This window comes from Zosterops lateralis, assembly GCF_965231275.1.
Source record: "Zosterops lateralis genome assembly, chromosome: 4".
In the NCBI taxonomy this organism is placed as follows: Eukaryota; Metazoa; Chordata; class Aves; order Passeriformes; family Zosteropidae; genus Zosterops; species Zosterops lateralis.
Genome location: NC_139765.1, coordinates 5,985,355 through 6,005,130, shown reverse-complemented (window position 1 = coordinate 6,005,130; position 19,776 = coordinate 5,985,355). Strand labels below are relative to the sequence as shown.

At 46.8% G+C, this 19,776-nt stretch overlaps 2 protein-coding genes across 3 annotated transcripts in view; one reads left to right on the top strand and one right to left on the bottom strand.

Moving 5' to 3' along the window:
* BORCS5 (BLOC-1 related complex subunit 5) overlaps nt 1-5,853 on the top strand; it is a 56,386-nt gene extending 50,533 nt beyond the window's left edge. Inside the window, exon 4 of the mRNA XM_083859601.1 lies at nt 4,699-5,853. Within this exon, the coding sequence (XP_083715727.1) occupies nt 4,699-4,929 (231 nt within the window). The 3' untranslated portion in view covers nt 4,930-5,853. The remainder of the gene's footprint in view (nt 1-4,698) is intronic.
* Nucleotides 5,854-10,671: 4,818 nt separating this feature from the next.
* The window catches only part of DUSP16 (dual specificity phosphatase 16), a 61,136-nt gene continuing 52,031 nt past the window's right edge, over nt 10,672-19,776 (bottom strand). For both annotated transcript variants that reach the window (XM_083859597.1, XM_083859596.1), the window contains exons 6-8: nt 18,288-18,447; nt 17,473-17,596; nt 10,672-14,274 (exon numbers count right to left, since the gene is read on the bottom strand). In XM_083859597.1, coding sequence (XP_083715723.1) covers nt 13,140-14,274; nt 17,473-17,596; nt 18,288-18,447 — 1,419 coding nt within the window. In that variant the 3' untranslated portion in view covers nt 10,672-13,139. The remainder of the gene's footprint in view (nt 14,275-17,472; nt 17,597-18,287; nt 18,448-19,776) is intronic.

Genomic DNA, 19,776 nt, shown 5'->3' with positions numbered 1-19,776 from the left:
CTGGCTGAGCTCTTGAAGGCTGTTACTGAATGTGGGAGGAAACAAAAACATCTTCTTTGCCTTACTGGCATTTTAGGAGGGACGGGAGAAGCTGGGGGAATGTCTGAACATCCTCTCATGAGATGTATTTGTTTTGTTATGAATGTCAGCAGTGCCTCTCTAGAAATTTGATTCCAAGTTTAATGAACTTCTGATTGCATTTGCATGTTCTGCAACCAGGGAAAATGTGTCTAGTTGCAGTTTTCAGTCTCTCAGTCATTGAACTAATGAGATGTGACCTCTGTTTTTTTCTGAGAGCTTAGGACACTCACGTGCCCATGATGGGTACTATAAAACCATGCCAGGTAAGAAGTGTATATATGTGTGTGTGTGTGTGTGTGTGTGTGTATATATATATATATATGTATGTATGGGCACTGGTTTGTTTTCAGTGAGGTCTCTTGAAAAGAATTGGGCTTTGGCCAGTGCTGACCTCAGTCTTTTTGTGGGCTAAATTAATGTCTTTATTCTGCTTGGCAGTGTGGGCCAAGAAGAATTTTTAAATGAATGCAAGAATTTATGGTGTGCAAGATGTCTGACAGTATCCTCAGTTGTTTTTGTGTTTCATCAGTGTGGTGTTACAAATGGGCCTATGTAATGCAGAGGAGACTCAGGGCTGACAGTTTGAATGGTGTAGTAGGAGGGGCTGTGCTGGGGCCCTTTTTAGTGAGGAAATATCCATCTTGAAGTGGTAGTGGAAGTAATTATTAATCTGTTTTCATTTGATGAAAGAAAAGCCCAGTAGATGTCATTTCATGTTTAAATGTGAAGCTGAGGCATAAATTAGTGTCCTGCTGATAATAATCCACAGAGGAGGCACGAGCTTTGAAACAGAAACAGGCACAAATTCTGGATGTCACTGGCTGTACAAAGAAAGTGTGTCATGCTGGAGGGGGAGTTTTAGGCTTGTCCACTTTTATGATCCTATGCTTCTGAAAGAAAAACTGAAGAAATTCCTCCATCCTTTTTGATATAGGAAGGGGAGAAAGATCCTGTCTTCTACTCTGGGCATGTCCAGCCTCAGGTTTGCTGCTTTGACGGGAGGAATGATTTTTGGAAAGAAATAACATATGCATTAGGAGCTCTCATGCCTTCACTGAGAACACATCTTCTTTTCTTAACTCTAGATGGGGCAGCACCTCTTGCTTTGATGGAAATTAGGACTCTGCTGGGTTCTGCCCTCTGCTTTGTTCTGTTGCTTCTTAAACAGGCTTCAAGTCCAGTCTTTTACCTCTCCAGAAACTTTTCTGTACCACTAAGCTGGGGATGTTTTTATCTTACTGGGCAGTGATGTTGGAAGGACAGATTGGTGTTGGTGAGGTTGTCAGGGGCTGGTGACAATGCTGCTTCACATCTGTCACATCTGATGGGTTCAGGGTGACAGGGAGGTGTCTGCATCTCTGGTGGCCTGGAAGCTTGAAGCCAGCAGAGCAGAAACAATGGGTCAAATAAACACTCTCAGATGGTTGTAGGACAGTGAAGAACTACTGGCTCTGGGCTGTCTTGCTGAGCTTCCCAGTCTAGGATGGGCAAGAAGGCTGAGACTTGAATGTTTTCCAGATGAGAACGTGGCAGGGCTTTGTGTCAGGGACACAGGAGTTGATGGAAACTGTTCAGAGAAGGCAAATCCACTCACTGACCCTCGAGGGTGTCTTGACTGCCTTGGCTGTAGGTGAGGGACCAGACTCTACCTCAGCTCCCCTTTTCCAGATGTCTTTTATTGCTACTCTATGATGTGTGAAATTAAATGGATAGAAAGGTGGATTCTTATATGTGTTCCCTGCTCATTATGGATTCCTGCAGGCCAATGTTAGTCTCTGTGGTGGGTAAATGGGGCTGACCCTCAGAATCTGAGAGCCCCATCCCAGTGCCAGAGGAATGGGGCTGCATGCCAGGAGAGGTAAAAACACAAGGTCTGGCACTGGAGGAGCTCACTTGGAGGGGGAGGCGGCAGGAAGGATATAAGTGTGTACTTAGGCCTGCTTCAAGGAAAGCTGTGAGAGACATTGGCATTTATCTAGAGGGATTAACACGTAGTTGCCTTTTTCTTTCTTTAAATAGTTAAGAAGACCAGGTTCAGACTGAGTAAAAATTGACCTTTCCTCACAATTGCTCCACTTCAGTTCTGTCGTGTCTCAGGCTGTGCAGCTGCTGTGGCCTCCCTCAGCAGGCAGACTTGGATGGTAGGTGTAAGGAAACCATAGGAAACACTTACTTCCACCCTTTCTCTTTCTTGTGAGGCTGTTATGAATGTGTCCAAAGTAGCAAAGTGCTTGGAGGCTACTCTGCATTTCTTCTTCCTACTGCAGGTCAGCATCAGCTTCTCCCCTCGCTCCTCCCCAGTAAGTGAATGTTACTCATACTTACACAAGGAGCCTAAAAGTCAGCAGATGGAAATCATTGGAATGGAGAGAAAGAGGGGCCTTGGGTGTTTTTTGCTTGAAAGCTTGGTAGGTGCCAGCTTTGCTTCTTGCACAGTGCTGTGAGGCCATGTGGAGAACCTGCCAGAGGAGGAGAACTTCAAAACCAGAGGAGGTTTCTGCCTGGGTCCCTGTGCTGCTGTGTTTAATGAGGCATGTTGGCTTTTGGCAGGTTTCCCACTGCCTGCCCCTCCAGGCCACTGTCTCTCAATTAGGTAGGATGTTTTTAGGCACTGGATTGAACTTGCTAGTTGGTGGTGGTCTGCTTTTTACACACTCCTCTTTACAGAGCTAGTGCCAAGGTACTAAATTATTAAGCTGGGGTTTTAATAGAAACCCCCGTGTAGGCTTAAATTGTTTCCACTCTATTTGGAGTTTCCTGCTCTGCTGGTTTTTATTTTGTCCCATGCATGAAGGCGTGGAGGAGGGAATTCACAGGAAAGCACAGAGGCAAAGAGGAAGAATTCAGCCTGAGAGCAGTAGAAAGTGCAGGTGAAATAAAAGGTCAGTTGGTACCATATGCAGCTCTGATGGAGGCGATGGGGGGGAAAAATGCTCCCTAATCCTCAGGATAGTTCAGCAGAAACCTGTGTGTTTGTTTTCAATGCTGTTTGTAACTTAGATTTCTCAATGAAATATTTTCTTGCCCAACTATTTTTGACTTGACCTCTTCCCCAGGGCTTGAAAGGGGCGTTTGTCAGCACATACAGCTACAGCAGTTTATCCCCAGTGCCAAACCCTGCTGCCACCAGTGGGGTGGATGGCAGAGTTCTCTCTGCTGGGCCCTCCCTCCTCAGCCTTGTACCATTTCCACCCCGTCCTCCCTTGCTGCAGGCTCTCCCCTACAGACCCACAGCACTGCACATGGGGTCAGGATTGCACCTGCCTGTTCAGTGCTTTGTGAGTCAGGTCAGGTCAGCACCTTGTGTTTCCTTAGCACTGCACTGATCAATGTGTTGTCCCTGTGACAGGTATGGTCACTGTCCTCCACCAGATGGGTTGACTCTGTCACACAGTTCAGAGAGGGATGTTGTTTGAGCCTGTGTGCTTCATGGTAGACCAGGAGTTCTCAGCATTGATTCCCTGAGGTTGCTTCATCCTGACCAGTGATCTCCTTCCTCTGGCAGCAATTAGATGGGAAAGGTTTGGGAAAACAGTGGTAAGAGGTGGCAGTGGGCTAAAACTGCTCAGTGTGTGTCCCCTCCTGCCCTTCACTCCCAGCCACTGTGGGCTTGTCCTGAGTCCCAAGCCAGGGGACTGCTTTCCACAAAGACATCCCAGCTGGAAGAGACAGTGCACTGGACTCACTGGGGTTGTTAAGTACAGTTACAGTGAGCCAAAGCAACCGAGCTTCGAGTGTGCACTTGAGGGCTTGGAGCAACCCTGTTACTGAGCTCTTGGAACATGTGGTACATATCTTAGGATATGTAAAACAGCTTAAACCATCTGACTGGGCTTGTGTGTAAGGTACTGGCAGCTACTGGCTGAATCCTGCCTGGAGATTGCAGGTCTGGCTGAACAGAAAAATGGGCTGTGAATTAAAAAGGCTGCCTTGCTCACTCAATGGCAGGAACAGCACTGCAGTTCCTGTCATTGTCATCCCGCTCCAGCCATGTTTGGGTACTGACTGTGTTTAATTGCAAGGCTAATTTACTTAATGTCTCTCCTGGGGTCACTTATAACACTCTTATTTTTGGATTTCAGGGAAATTAGGGACACTAGCAATCCATTGTGGTTCTCTCAAGGCAGGAGTTTTCCAGATGATGATGGTAATAACAGCTGTGGCTTAGTTGCAGAGTAACCTGGCTAAACTGAGAAAAATTAGCACTGGCAACCGTGGTGGAGTTTAATGCTTGCAAATGAACGATCTCCAGTGAAAATGTAGTTCAGGTGTAGGCAGAGGCCATGAGTTCCCTGAGTTTGGATAACTTGGAGGATGCGTGTGTTGGTTTATTGGGAAATCCCTGGCAGCGCCTGTTGGCTTTCAGTTCTACAAATGAAGAATTTTCTGATCAGGTATTTGGGTGGAGAACTGAGGTCATCATATGGTATACAACTATGAATTATCCCATTCCATGATGAACTGGTTATGTACCTTCTGAGGAGCTCCTCTGTGCCTGTCTGTTACCTCCTGTTACGGAGCATCCAAGGTGGTTGTTTTTGGGAAAGACAGTGTGCCCAAAGGTCTGTGGCTACAGCTGGCCTAACGAGCCTTGCTCTGCTTGTTGTCTTTACACAGATGGACCTCTCTGTGGAGACTCTCTACAGCCTCATGCAGGAGCGCCAGAAGAAGTACGCCAAGTACGCGGAGCAGATCCAGAAGGTGAACGAGATGTCGGCCATCCTGCGCCGCATCCAGATGGGCATCGACCAGACGGTGCCGCTGATGGAGCGGCTCAACAGCCTCCTGCCCGAGGGGGAGCGCCTGGAGCCCTTCTCCATGAAACCCGACCGGGAGCTGAGGTCGTAGCGCTGCGGCAGCTCCCCCTCCTCGCCTTCCAGCTCCACGCTGGGCAGGGACGAGCTCCCAGCAGGCTGCACTGGCAGGGGTGTGGAGTGGGCAGCATCCAGCCAGTGCCAGACTCGCTGCCAGAGGGAGAGCAGGGCCAGCCGCCGGAGCCACACAGCCAGGAATCCAGGAGCTCCCTAAAGGAGATGATTGACTGTTCTCTCATCTCCCTCCTCTTGCCTCCTGTCTCCTTTGCCACTACACCGCCTGTGCAGACACATTTGTTTCATTGCTGTGACTGGTTGGGGTTTACAGAGGAGGAATTTCCTTTCATCTGATTTATTTTATTTTTTTTACTAAAAAAATTCAAAGGGATATGGGGTATGCTGAACCCTCTAACATGTTTTTTGTGCCACTGGGGTTTAGACAATTATTTGGCTGGAAGGTTATTTCTGAGATCCCCTGGCCTTGGAAATACTTGTGTTTTATAGGGGAAAGTGTGGGAGCCAGGAATGGGCTTATTAAAATCTGGCCATTATCATAATTAACATGGTTTGCATGGCAGGGTTTTGGCATGTTCCTGAGGCTCCTGTTTCTGTGGGCTCACTAATTTATGAGGCTGTAAAGGAGTAACTGTTCTAGATATGTATGTCTGTTAATGTAAAGCAAACCTTAATGTTCCTCTCCCCCTTGCCCTGACAATGTCCCCATGCCCCAGCTGGTGGCATTTCGTGTCCCTCTGACAGGCACTGGTACCAACCTGCTCACTTTGAATCCCAAAGGTGGACACAAGGTGTCTTTTTTTATTGGGAACTGGAGTTACCTTGGTGCTGTCTTTTTTACCAGTGGGAGGGTGCAGCTGCTTCTTCAAGTGTATGAGGGTGGAGGGCAGAGACACGAGGAGTCCTTAGGCTCTTTGTGTTGGTTTAGCTGCCCTTGTGCCAGGAGCTGAATGATTGAAACCACAGGGCCCTTCCCAGCCATCTGCTCCAAAGGCAACAGGATGTTCTTGCCTCCTCCCAGGCAAACCAAGGCTGAAGAGCCCATGAACTCCAAGGGTTGTTGTGTGTCAGGAGTGCAGTTCCAGCAGTGAGGACAGTCAGGGACAACCCAGCTTCCAGTACAGCACAAGGTGGGGTCACTTGCCAAAGGCAACTTGCTTCAATATGTCTCTAGTACTTAAGAGCATTTTTTAAGCCAAAAGTTGTCTCTGAGCATTTGGAAGTAAGAGTGCAGTAGGGTTTTGATTGTAATAATTATTGCCTGGTGGCAAGAAGCAACTGGCTCTTCTCTTGTTACATTCCCAAAGGCCACGTAACATGAATTTTTGTCATTTAGACTGCAGCCAACTTGGATGTGCATGAACCATGGTGGTGGTTGGATCCCAGGGCCTGCTGAACACCTTCTAGAAGCAGAGTCCTGTAGAAATTAAGCCCCTTATTGTCCATCATGGAATGTGTCTCTGCCTCCCACCATCAGACACACAAGAATACTGAGCTGCTTTAAATAGCGGCTGCAGCCATTTTTGTCCTCTTTGTCCAGATGATGCTGTCTGGATGTTTGAAATGTGTGACATTCAGCTGTCTGCCAGACATGTGGGATCCTCAGTGTCCCACACCCTGGTGTGCTGGAAGCCTGTGCCAGTGGGAAGATGCTGATACTGGATCTCAAGGCAGATCTCCTGTAGGACACTTCTCTGAGGCTTGTAGACATTTGGCCTCAGGCCATTATGTATCAGATGAAGGCACTGCTCCCTGCAGTGCTAATGAGGGCCAAGGAATTCCCAACTGAAGGTTCCAGGAGTGAGTGCTGCAAATCAGTTCCTTCCCCATTTGCCAGAAAACACCAAGGCATTGGACTGAGAATGGGAGAAAATGTTTGTTCCTAGGAACACTGGTCTTTAGGCTTGTGGCTGTGCTGCTGGGCCTCACAGACAGAGCTTTTTGAACAGCAAGGGCAGGTTGTAGAAGGTGTAATAACTGAACTAGAAAGAAATTAGAGCTGAAATGTGAAGGGCAACCTTCTCCAATGCTCATTCCACAGGTACTAGTCTCTGGCATGGGTACTGTAAGAATCGTGCACTCTCCAACTGCCCTTGAACGATGGTTTACAGTTTTATTTAAAACATTGTCACTGCCTTCAGGAACTGTAAGTCTTTGGCCCTCTTGCTGAGGGGGAGACATGTCCTGCCACATCTTCTCAAGCTGCTGTTTGTTGCTTGGCTGCTCCTTGTTGGCTTTGTTCCATATCCTGCTTTCAGCTTCAGCTCAGATGCAGGTGATGCTCAGGCTAAAACTGACGCTTCCCTTCCATGCTATTTAGCAGGAGCTTGGAGATGTGACTGGAATCACCTTTCTGCTCATGAATTTCCTCTTCCAAGCCAAATGCTCTTGGAGGAGGCCTAAGGTATCTTTTGCAAATGTGCCAGCTGTTAGTTCTGCCACAAATTTAGTGCTGTGAACAGGGAATAATCTGGTGTGCTCCTCTGAAACCAGGCACTGCTGCCCTTTCCTGCTTTCTGTGGTGGTGTGTGGTCTGGGGTACAGGCCAAGCTTCTTGATATGTGATCTTGTGAAGAGCTGGGGAGCAGGACAAGTCACTGGAGCTGTGGGTTCCTCTTTGGCCTGAGCTGCTCTGGCTCTTCTCTGACTCTGCTGTAGCAACTTCCTCATTGTGCTGCCACTGGTGCTCCTTGTGTCTCACGCTGGTCACTGTGCTGCCCATGCAGAGCAGGTTTGCTTTGTTGTTTCCTTTTTTTTTGTCACTGAATTAATTGACAGGGTGCTAAAATGCCAACCTACCTGCAGGGCAATTCCTGTGAAGATCTGCTGAAGGGGAGAGAAAAGAGTTTTTTGTGGGTTTTATTTTTTAAATATATGTATTTTAAATTAAATATATTTAAATAAATATTTAAAGTGTGTTTTCCCCTCCCCCAAGCTTTTACACAGAGAGTAGAAATACACCTTTTCAAAGGCCCATAGGGTGCATGAGCCAGCCCCTCTCTCAGATTCTGTGCCAGTAGTTTCCCGAGGTACTGAGGTACTGCTGTAACATCCCTCCTGTTCCCAAGCTGCCAGAGGGTATTGTGATTGCCAGCCTTGTGGCTGAGCACTCCATGGTTTATGGGTGGTTACCCTGTTCAGCTTCCTACATGCTCCATGTTCTACAGCTCCAGCATTAAAACCTTTGGCGTGGCTCTTTTCCAAGTGTGTTGTTTCTCCAATTGCCTTATTACTCATTCTTCATTCCCACTTCCCACCGCGGTGTCTGGGCAGTGCAGGCATAGCTTTACTTTAGCTCAGCTTTACTTTGCACCCACTCTGTGCCATGGAGGTGGCTGATTTCAGCTGCCCTGAGGCTGCCTCTGCTGTGGGATTGAGAGGAAACATGTCCCCAGAATGAAAATAAATGCTGGTTGGCTTTTTCCCCCAGTGCTGTCCCAGTTCTGGTTGGCAGTGATGTGCAGTTTGAATTCAAGATGTGAGCAGCGACGCTTGGGACTTGGCATTGGGAAAGTGAAATGGTGATGAACTCTCACCTGCACAGGTGATACTCAACAAAGAAACAGAAGCAAATGTTTCTTTATACGGGGTTTCTTTTTGTTTTGCTGCTGTTTTTGTTGGTTTCTTTTAATGGCCTGATGGCCCAGCCTCATCGTTGCCTGTAGTGTCACACTTTGGCTTTGTACAGCATTGGAGCGTGGTGAGGGTCCCTGGAAACAGCAGCTGAAATCCACTCCTCAGAGTGAGCAATCCCTTGCAGCAGGACAAAGCTCCAGAAGTGTTTGGCAGCATTTTACATGCCAGGAAAGCAGCCCTTTTCCAGAGGGGTGGGTGTTGCAGAAGGGAAGAAATAGATCCCTTTCCTTTTCTATTTATGGTGACTCTTAATAATATTCTTGGAAGTGCAGGATTAGCTGAAGGCTTTACTGCAGAAACACTTCAGTTTGCCTCAGAGCAACCATTTGGACCTGAGGGCCAAGAAGTTCTTTGCAGGTAGGGTTCAAAGGGAAGGTGCTGTTGCCAGGCAAAGCTGAGGTATTAGTAACAGTTCTACCTGAATTCCCAGTTGTGGGTTTATGTGTATAACGTAATTGTGGTATTGTGGATGTTACACTGTCTAAAAGTGCTAGAATAGCTACTTTTATCACAGATTAATAACAAATACAGACTAGCTAGGTGAATGGCTGGCTAATTAAGGTGTCTGGCTAGGTAAGTTTGGTTGAATTGCAGTGATTTTGGATTTAAAAAGTAACAGTCTTAATAGGACTCTATTGCTGTCCTTATTCTGGGCTTTTCATGCCCCCACTTTCTGGTAGAAGTCAGTTTATAACCTGTGCTGTAAGTCAGTGTATTGAGCACTTAGCTGATGAATCCAGTTAGTAAAGACAGTAGTTCCCCTAATTACCACATTTCTACTCTCTTATCCTCCCCAGCCCCCTCAAAAGCAGGGCTACCTGATCCCTGCTGGGGGGAGGTTTGCTCTGTTTTCAGTTCACTTCATTCTAGGAATGTCACTGTGATGGTTCCATCAGGAGCCCAGTGACCTCGGGGACCTCTTCCCAGTAATGCCAGCAGTGAAATGAAGATTAAGTGTTGATGACATTCACGAGGCAGAGTTCAGTTGCCCCTTGGGTTTTGACTGGAGGTGGAGTTAGACTGTCTCTTCCCAGAGCTGTCTGGTGGAGGGAGCAGGAGCAGAGCAAGTCCTGCAAAGCAGCCAGGAGGAGTGGTGGAAGCTGAAGTGAATGCTTAAAAAAACAGAACTTGAGAGAACAAACAGAGCTACTGCAATCAGAAGTGGACTTTGGAGTGGGGTGAGCAGCTAAATCTTTGAAGATTGTCATGTAGGCTAAGCAGCTGATGATGCCATTGAATTTGCATGGCTCTTGTTTTCTCCCCTAAGAGCTGCTACATCTTGTCTATAGAAGGTAAGCACAGAAATGCACACAGGTTGGTACTTGGGCTCTGACTGATGGTTCGGTTTCTTTTAGAGAGGCTGAATATTTTGCTTTTCCCTTTCTGGGATTGTGCTTCGAAATTCTCAAAGGAAGAGGCTTCTGTTACTGCTCCTGAGTTTGAAGACGCTGTTACATAAACTCACAGCTTTCCCATCTAAGGATACAACTGTGGCAGCCCCCTTTATTTCTAATCTGTGCTACATTTGTGTAAGCCATTCTCTGAAGCAGCAAGAGGGGGATGTGCTCCAATCTCAGCGAGCAGAACTTGTTCTGAATGCTTCAAGACTGACAGCATCAGTCAAAACAAGTATTCAAACGAGTAATTAAATGATTCTTCAAATAAGTAGTATGGGAGGGAGGCAAGAAAAAAGCATGGGGATTATTCTGGGTAACTTGAATTTGAAATAGTTGCTTCACCAAGACCACCCCTGCTGCCTGAGGAGCTGGTTACTCACACCTGGATTAGTGGAAGGTGTTAGTGCAGACAAGTGCCACTGCAGGAGGGGGACAGTCAAGGACAGGTGGGAGCCTAAATGGTAAGTGGTGCTGTAAAATCACCACTGCTTGTGAGAAGTGATCTAAAGCTGCTCCAGCCCTGTCATTCATGAACACACCTGCAGGGAAGGGGATGTTCCATAAAGGACAAGGCTCTCCTGGCTGCTGCAGGAAGCAGGTCCTGCTGCAGGTAAAACACTCCACAACTCCTTCCTCAGCCTTCTGTATAAACAGGTACCATTTCTGATTTTATTTCATCATAACATACAAGTAATGCTCATGACACAACACGATGAGAAACTCACATCTCTCTGAACCATTTCACCAGCTTGGCATACACCAAACATGCCAAGTATGCCACACACCAAATGCCATACATTATATTCATATTGAACATGTACACATTTTTCCCTCTCGCATCCTCCACTTTGCTTTCCAGACTTCTGCCAACCATTTCCAGTATTGTTCAGGGACAGAACTCTAGTTCAGGTATGAGCCAGGGCACCACCCTGTGTGGGGTTAAGGCTCCCTCCTATGGGAACCTGTCCCCTGCAAGTACTGAGCCTACACCTTGGATTCATCCAGAACACACTGGGAATCAGGAGGAGCCACAAAACCAGATTTCAGCTCCTCAGAAAGCGATCAACCAAACCCACTCCAAACATACAAGAAGGGGAGAACACACGTGTCTGAAGGAGCACAAAAGAGGAAGATCCCTGTCTGCCTCTAGGGATTGATACCTGTTAACTCCCATTAACTGATTCACATCAAAGGCTTTTCCTGAAATGTGCCTGAGAGGAGCCCTGTTCAACTGTTTACACAGGCAAATAAATACACACACAGCTGAAAATAGCTGTGATGTCATCACTTCCACTGGAGATGTAAACAGAGTGGCAGCACGTTCAATGAACAGCCAGCACCTGACACCGTGTCCAGGGTGATGTCAGCCTCTCCCTTGCCCAGGCCCTTCATCCACCCTCTTGCACACACAGCACAAAGAGCCTCTGGGCTCAGTGACTCCTGTGCCTCCTCTCTCTGTGCCTTTTGCACTTCTTAGGATCAAGTTAATCAATGCTGTAGCTTTCAGTGCTATTTTCAACAGTCCATTGTAGGAAATTAAAGTCACATCCTAGCCACAAAGCAAAACAATGATGAAAATCTTCTCCACTTTTCAATATAGTAAAACCTGAGATTTGAGTCACAAACTAGCTAAACTTACAGTAAAAAAACCCCACACATAACCCAAGCTGCTGACTTGAATTAGGGCTTCAGTTTGCTGCTGACAGTTTTTTTTTTTTTTTAAAGCTGTTGGCCCAGGTTAAGTATTTGTCGCTACAGTTTTCAGCTGCCTGCACTGAAATGGGACAAAACAATACAGTTTCCTCTCAACATACCATGTTCTGAGGGGTGCTGGGGAAGGCCCTGGGGGGAGGAAGGATGCAGATTTACACAGTGGCTCTGGTACCCCCTAGCTGACCATAAACCTCTCATGGCAAGGTGCACACGTAGCCCAGGGTGAGCAGCAGCCAGGGTGGGAGGGGAAGCAGCTGGGTCGCTTTCAAAAACATGGGGAAGGGCTGTGATGCCTCCTCGAGCTGGAGGTGTCTGCCCTGGGCTGCTGAGGGTGAGGACATGGTACAGCCTTGAGTGTCTGTACTTCCACCCTGGAACAGCTCAGTTAAGGACAAAAGCCCCCCCCCCAGCTCATTTTTACTTTAAACCCCCAAACAGTTGAATTGTTTTTCAGCAATTGAATTGTTAATAGACAAGAAAAGCATGTTGTGGCCACTTGTACCAGCCACTTCTCTTGCATGTAGCTCTACCTATCAACCACTCCTTTAGAGCTTAGGATCCAAAGCAGCTACCCCTCTCCCAGAGGCCAGCTTAATATCAAAAATACAAATACTGTATCAAAAGACTGAGGGAAACAGTCCTAAGTATGGTTCATTCATCTTCTTTTAAGGATTGCTGCTGAGTCAGCTGAAACACTTGTGCGTAGACAGCTTTAAAAAAAAAAAAAAAAATCAAATGTGGCCAGTCATTACTTTTTCACATTGCTTATGAACTGACTACCAGCATGTGGCAGCCATAAAGCCCTAGTTATTTTGTGTATTTCTGAGGTACTGGGTTTTCTTTTTTTTTTCTCTGAAGCAGCTCTCTAGCGAATCACCTAAAGCCTATCATCCATTAGAACAATAGTTACACCAGTATTTACATGTGTCTGAACGGTGTGTTCAGACCAGCCTTGCTGTAACCGGTCCCTATGGCCTTTGGAATCGCTCCCAGTCTCCTTTTCTTACAGGAAAAAGGTCTCCCTCCGGAGGTTGGCTCAGTGTCAGGGCTAAGGTGCACTGGTGAAGACATGGGGCACGGGGAGGGGAGAACAAAACGAGTTCTGGCAGGCAGGAACGTGGTTCAGCGGAACCAGAGAAAGGGTTTGACACCAAGAGAGCTTCCTTGGTAAAAGCCACTGAAAGGATGTGCAATCCATTGCATAGAATTGCTTCCTCTGGCAGGGGAAGGTCTGTGAAATGTTCTGCCCTTCTCCCGGGGAGGGGAAAAGCCCAGCAGTGCCCTTGGTCTCCTCGGGCAGAGGCCGTGGACACTTCCCTGCCGTACCAACCTTTCCCTGGCTCACAGCAAAGCCTCGGCTTCTTCCCTCCCTCCACCTTTTCACCCAAAGTTTCAGATTTACAGGGACCTCTCACACGCTGGAGGAGCAGCCTGGAAAGGGGAAGCAGCTCTGCCACAGTCCCACAGAGCCTCCTCCTCCCTCTCAGGACACTTCAATGATTTCCATGCTGCCTGAAAAACTCGACTGACTGCCTACTTTGCCCAGCTCCTCTCTGGACCTGTTGTCCGACAGGATGCTCTCCCCGAACTCCATCTGGCAGCTCCTGCGCTTGAACTGCTTCTCGAAGGAGCTCTCCTCGTGCCAGCTGCGCCGGGAGTCCCCGCGGTCGGGCTGGCGGGCGCGACGCCGCACGGCCCCGGGCTGCTCCCCACCCGAGGGCAGCTGCCCGCAGCTGTAGGCGGGAAAGGCGCTGCCGGCCCCGAACATCGCCGAGGCCGAGTAGAAGTGCGAAGACTCGGCGGTGAAATACCAGCTGTTGGTGAGGGATGAAGGCTGCGGGGCCAGGATGTCCGAGTGCCAGCCCTTGAGGCCCAGCCCTGCGGCAGATTTGGCCAGGTGCTGCTGGCTGGTGGAGAGCCCAAACACGAAGTTGGTCCTGCAGGTGTCCTCCACACTGCCGCTGCGGTGCAGGGGGTACAGCAGGGGCCGGGCGCTGCCACCCCGGCCTGTGTGTGCCCGGGATGCCGGGCTGTCCAGCGGCCGAGCCGCCTCCTCCTTGTCGGGACTGCTCTCCGGGCTCTGCTCCGACACCTCCTGCACGGGGGAGAACTGGCACAGCTTGGTGCTGCCCTCCAGGGCGGCTGCGTGTTTGTATAACTCCAGCGTGTCCTCGGAGGAGGCGAAGCCCTGCAACGACGCCGTCACGCAGCTGCTGCTCGCCGAGTAGGACACGGATTTGATGTCCAAGGAAAAGGAGCGCTTCAGGCGGTTGCTGTCCTCCACCTTGTCCAGGGAGACGTGCAGCCCGTTGATGCCCTGCAGCAGGGGGCCGTCCTCCAGCGGGGCCGGGTGCCTGCGGGGAATGGGGCTGCCCTCCGTGGGTTTGGGCTCCAGCAGCTCCGAGGGGGTGGAGAGGCAGAGCTGGTTGGTGGAGATGCTGCTCTGTCCCCCCTCCAGCACCTGAACCTGCTCGCTGCTCTTCTCCAAATGCAGGAATTTCAGCTTGCTGATGTGGCCGGGCTGACCGCTCTGGTTCTTGATCTTCTTCTCAAAGTCCAAGAGCTGGCCCAGGAAGTTGAAGTTGGGAGAAATGGTTGGTCTCTTTTCTTTCACAAATCTGGTGAGAGAGGACAAACAAACCAAGAATTACTTTGAGAGCCTGCTGCTCAGTTTAGGGTTATCCTATCACTGAGTGTTGTGAATGTCTAGAGCCTGCTCTTAACTTAGACTCAATTGAGGCTCAATCGAACGTAAGTAACTTGAGGATGGAGTTTTAAAAAGGCAGTTTAAAGCAAAGTAATGCTTGCTGTATGCTCTCAATTGTCCCTGTAGTTTAAAGGTGGCTAAAAAGTGTGGGGGGAAGGAAACATTTTAACTCTTCATTATGCCCACAAGTGATTAAGTAAATATTTTTCCTTATGTACTTCATCACTGGAATCTTTGCTACCTTGGCTTCTGAGCAGAGTAAAGAACTCCTGGAACTTTGCACGAACAGCACTTGAGCTTTAGCCAAGAGACCACTTCCCCTGTGCTACAGAGAATGAACGCCTTCCTCACCATTCCAGTGACATCACACGTTCCTGTCCCCTCTCTCATGTCCCACTGCACTGCCCACCCTGTTCGTCATTGCCAGGCAAGACAGAGAGCCCTGGTACATTCTGACCTTGTCCAGCAAATACCAGCGATCTCTACCCCACACTGCTACTGACCACTGATGGGATGACCAAAACTAGAAAGGTGCAAATGCAGCATTCAAACAAAAACCCTCTCTCAAGCCCTGCAGGTGTTCAGCAGCACAGAGAAGCAAGATTGCCAAATCCCTGCAAGAGCTCACCTATTTTGGGGTGCTGCAGGAAGCAGCCTGGCTGGCACAGGTGTGCCAATCTACTCATGCACTGCAAGCGCAAGGGCAGTGAAAATGTTTTGCTGAATCAGGGTTCTAAATGTACAAAAGACTTGTATCACATGATTACTATTATTTACTTCCAAGTTAAATATAAATACATATTTCCTACCTGTCTGATTTGCAATACAGATAAATAAGAACTTTGCTTTTAACAGGCTGTAAAACAGAGTTGCCCAAATCCCTCCTCCTTCCAGTTTTGCTTATTGTTGTTTTTTTAAGAAACATTCCTGGAACTATGATTAAGTAGATGACAAGAGAATTAACAAGGGAAGGAACCTTGAGGAGCTAAATCTAGTACAAACACACATATAATATGTCACTGGGAAAATTAAATACCATTAAAAATAAAACCTGTCTGGGAAAGTGTACAGAAGATGAGTGTGCAGTCATTAAAAGCAGTGTGAGAAAAATGGAAAGGTGTATTTGTGTATGTGTGTCCATGCTACCACATGAAAAATGTCAAAACTTGCATTTTTATTACTTTTTTTTTAAATTTGCCAGAGAACAAACAATATTAAGAGTAGTCAAGCTGACACTATGACCTGGAATATCAGATTGCACAAGCTGACAGTGGAAACTTCCACCAAGAAGTGTAACAATGGCAAATGGAGAAACCTAGTGAGGAGAAATTCTGTAGTTTGTCCTCTTAGCATTCGATGTCAAGGTTTTTAGCAATTTGCTCCCAGGAATTCATAGTCTTTGTTCATTTTTTTCCAGTCAAAGTTAGTGGTAGTTGGGTTAGTTACTTAAAGTCCTTCTTGCCTGGCCTGTGCTCTGTCAGCCTCCCCAACACTCTGTTTTTTCCACTTTCTCCTCCCTCTCCAAAATATTGAGCAGTCCCAAATTTAAAACTAGAATTTTTAAAAATGAAGAGTAGGGAAAGCATGCTGGATCCCCTGACAAGTTTTAAAGCATGTCTGTTATCTGCACCTGAAAAACTGAGCTTTTAGCTTCTTAACCAAACCTGTTCCATGCTGAAATTCCTGCACAGCCCCAAGCTACCAGCAGGCTCTAGTAAGGAAATGTGGGAAGTGTCCAAACACAACAGGAGAGAGCTGTAGCTCAGGCACCTCTTCCATGCAGTTTTTTCACTGCACACATAACGACATTCAGCAGCTTAAAAGAAAAGTTTCTGTGGAAATTATGCTCCACATGGCAACATCCAGTGTTCATCTCCCTGTCCTCATCCCTGTTTTGGGGATGGTGGTAACAAACACACAGGTAATTCCAAAGGGGCTCCTCTCCCCCTGCTCCAAGGCAGTTACTCAGATTGGTTCTGCATAACTCTTTACAGTGATGTCCAGCTGTGCCCATCAAAAACAAAATCATCATTTTCTGTACAACACAACAAAGCAGTTGGTTAAATTAAATACAGAAGTCATGGTAAACAGCAACCAAGACACCTGGTGGGTAGGGAAGTGTTCACAATCCAAGTAGAGAAAAAATGGGATCTGAAAAGGAGGAAAGGGAAGGGGGTCTCCACAAATATTACCAAATGCTAAATGACATTTTGATACTTCAAAATACTTTCTCCCACAGTTTTTGGTTGACTTAAAGAGCAAGAAGCTTTAAAGAAGCTTTCTCCATTCCTGGGCATTTCACTTGCAGGCATTTCTTTGTGAGCACTACCAAACACCAAACTGCAGGACACAGATCCTGCCCAGCATTTGTCCTAAGTGTGACTAAATACCCTCAGTTGTGCCTTCAGCCCTGAGCCCTGTGCTGTCCCTGTGGCTCACAGGACGCTGTGACACTTGTGCTGTAGCTCTGTCTGTCTGTACACACAGCTGTGCTTCAGGAATGGTGCTCCCATCAAAACCATGCACATCCCAAACTCTGCAGCAGGATGGAGAGGATAATTGGAGGCACAAAAGGCAAAGATCGTGGATTGAGATAAGAACAATTTACTGGAAACAGCGATGAGATAAGAAAATGAACAGTAACAGCACTATAGGAATGACAGAGGCAAATGATTCACACCTTGTGGAGACCCCACAGCACCTGACCCTGCCCCTGCAGGGACCCTTTCCCTGCTCCCAGCAGTGACAGGAGGTGGCACAGAACAACCTCCAGGTCCTGGCCATGCCTCTCCTGCTACTGCAGAAATTAACCCTGTCCTGGCCAGAAGCAGGACAAGACACATACATTGAACAGGCAGTTTGCATTCCATGTATTTGCCTGCTTGGATCAAAGACCATTCTGCAGTGGGCAATTAATATCAGCTGTGTGATATCAATTCAATACCATTAATTTGTTTCTGAAGGAAATCTATGCTTAAAACAAACATGGCCAGTGAACTACCAGGTAAAATATCTGCTTCTGCCCTTGGTCACAGAACCTTTTATCATCCACCCTAAAAAGAGGGCAACAGGCACAAGAGTTAGCAGAAAGGGGAAGATTTGTCCCTACCTGTAAGCTTCATCCAAGGACATATCCATTCTTTTCATGATGTATGCAATGGCAATGGTGGCAGAGCGAGATATCCCAGCTAAACAGTGCACCAGCACACGCCCATTGGATGCTTTTGCTTTTTCTACATGGCAAAAAAGAAATTGGCAACTGTCAAACTCAGCAGCATCATACCAGGATGAAAAGTTTGCAAAAGAAAGCAGTGTTATTGAAAATTATTCAGTTCTTCCAAGTGAACTTTGCTAATTGCAAATCTCCTGGTAGCTTGAAACAAAACTCACTTATTTTCTCTAGCAGTGTGTAGTAGCATTGAGTAGAGAAAAAGCATGACTACACACAGGAAACATCCTACAGTCACAGCATAGCTCATTTTAATGTGCACATAAACAGCCCTATTTAGATGTCTGGGAAAGGTGATTGTTTCTAATTTTATACACCAGTAAAAAGCAAGCATTCATGATGGAACAATTTGGCCAGTTCAGATCTGGCTAGTTCACTTCTCAAAGGTTAAAGACAGGAGGTGTATGTGCAAATTTCTAATCCACTCTCTGCAGACATACATCAGGCGTGTACCAGGCTGCCTGAAAGCAGCTCTGAAGTGTCTTTGTTCTCTAATGCTGGAACAGGCAGTGGCAGAATCTCCCCACTTTTTGCTCCTGTGCACATGAAGTGATGCTGATCATGTCCACAGATCCTGAGGGTAATTTTCACACCTTCCAGAAATCATTCAGGGCTTCTCCAGCCAAAACAGCACAGCAGACACACAGAGCAACCCAAACACTGTTTGACAGAGAGAATTAAAGTTTTCTACTCACCTATAAAATCGACTGATTTATCCAACCAAGGCAAAATCTTCTCACAAAAGCTGTCATTCACAGGCACTCTGAGGAAATGGGATTCTGGAATAAAATCAGGCTTTGGACAAGTATTGCTGGCGTTCAGGACGTAGCCAATGTCGTTCTGCTGCATCAGCTCCTAGGAAAGAGAGGAAGATTAAGCCTGGAGAAGTCAAATGGTACCTTTGGCACGTTACAAAGCTAAAGACCAAACTGAAATTTGTGTTGGAATTGCTCTAGCTGTGTAAGGGACATTCTTCTAGGAAATAGAACAACTCCTCAGCTTTGAATTCCTTTAACAACTTCTAGTGAGACATCCAGTGTGTCCAAATAACATATGGACTGCAAATCCCATAAAAACAAAGTTAACAAAGAACAGAAGTAATGGTAGAATACCTTCTCCTACTTTGAAGCATCACTTCCAAGAGAATGAACTTTTTGCTACTTTGGTTTAAATTCTCAGCATGCAAGCTGACAACAAACACTTCCCACATGCAGTTTGCTGACCTGAATATGTGTTTTCCAGGTCACATATCTAGGACTGAAATCACCCCATCATAGATATTGGTGGGAAATAGGAAATGAAATGGATGCCTCCTGCAGTCACCTCTCAACTCCAGGAGTTTCTTGTTTCTAAGGGAATGTGCAAAACTCTCTCAAAACCTCAAGGAAAGAGATGAAGATCTTGAATGAAACCATTTCCACACAGCAGTGAGTGGCATTTTACTGAGTGGAGTCCTGCTCTGTGATGTACAATTTCAGTTTTCAGTCTCTAGGCCTCTTGCCTCTCAGAGAAATGTCACAGGAACAAGCAAAGACACTCAGTGTACATTTAAGAGTCAACTGGGCTTTTAAGTAAGTCAGTTTTCATGACTGAAATAAAAGAGAGGCCTCTTTTCTGCATCTTGCCACAGGCATGGTATTTAGAGTTCTGCAAAGTAGTTTGTGAAGCAGTGGGCACCTTAGTGCAAAAACATGTGGAAGAAGGACTGGAAAAGTAGAGATGGCTCTACTGCAAACCATTCAATCTCTCCCAAGGAAGCATCTTGACACAGAAAAGCAATTTAGCTTATCAAACTGACATGGTTCAGAGAGGATCTGGCAGTAAGTGACATGCAGCACTAGGCTTGGACACTATTTACACTGAACATAAACATTGGGGTGCTTTTGGCCAGATTTCTACGGAAGCTGTTATCTCAAAATAAACATTTAAAAAATAAAAACAACCCCCCAAATCTGATTTTAATCCTTTTGCTTTCACAGCAGATATATAATAAAGTTTGTCAATCCATAGGAGCAGCAGCATGAAGGAATTCTTATAATGCTGATTTCAACTGGAGATCTACCAATAGAAAAATGATACACAAAGCCAAATGATTGATTCTTCTCCAAATCCCTTCTGGAAGCATAGAGATCTTTTAGTGAGGAGAAAGAGGGATATGCTTACTTAGAAGAACCAGAACTCTGT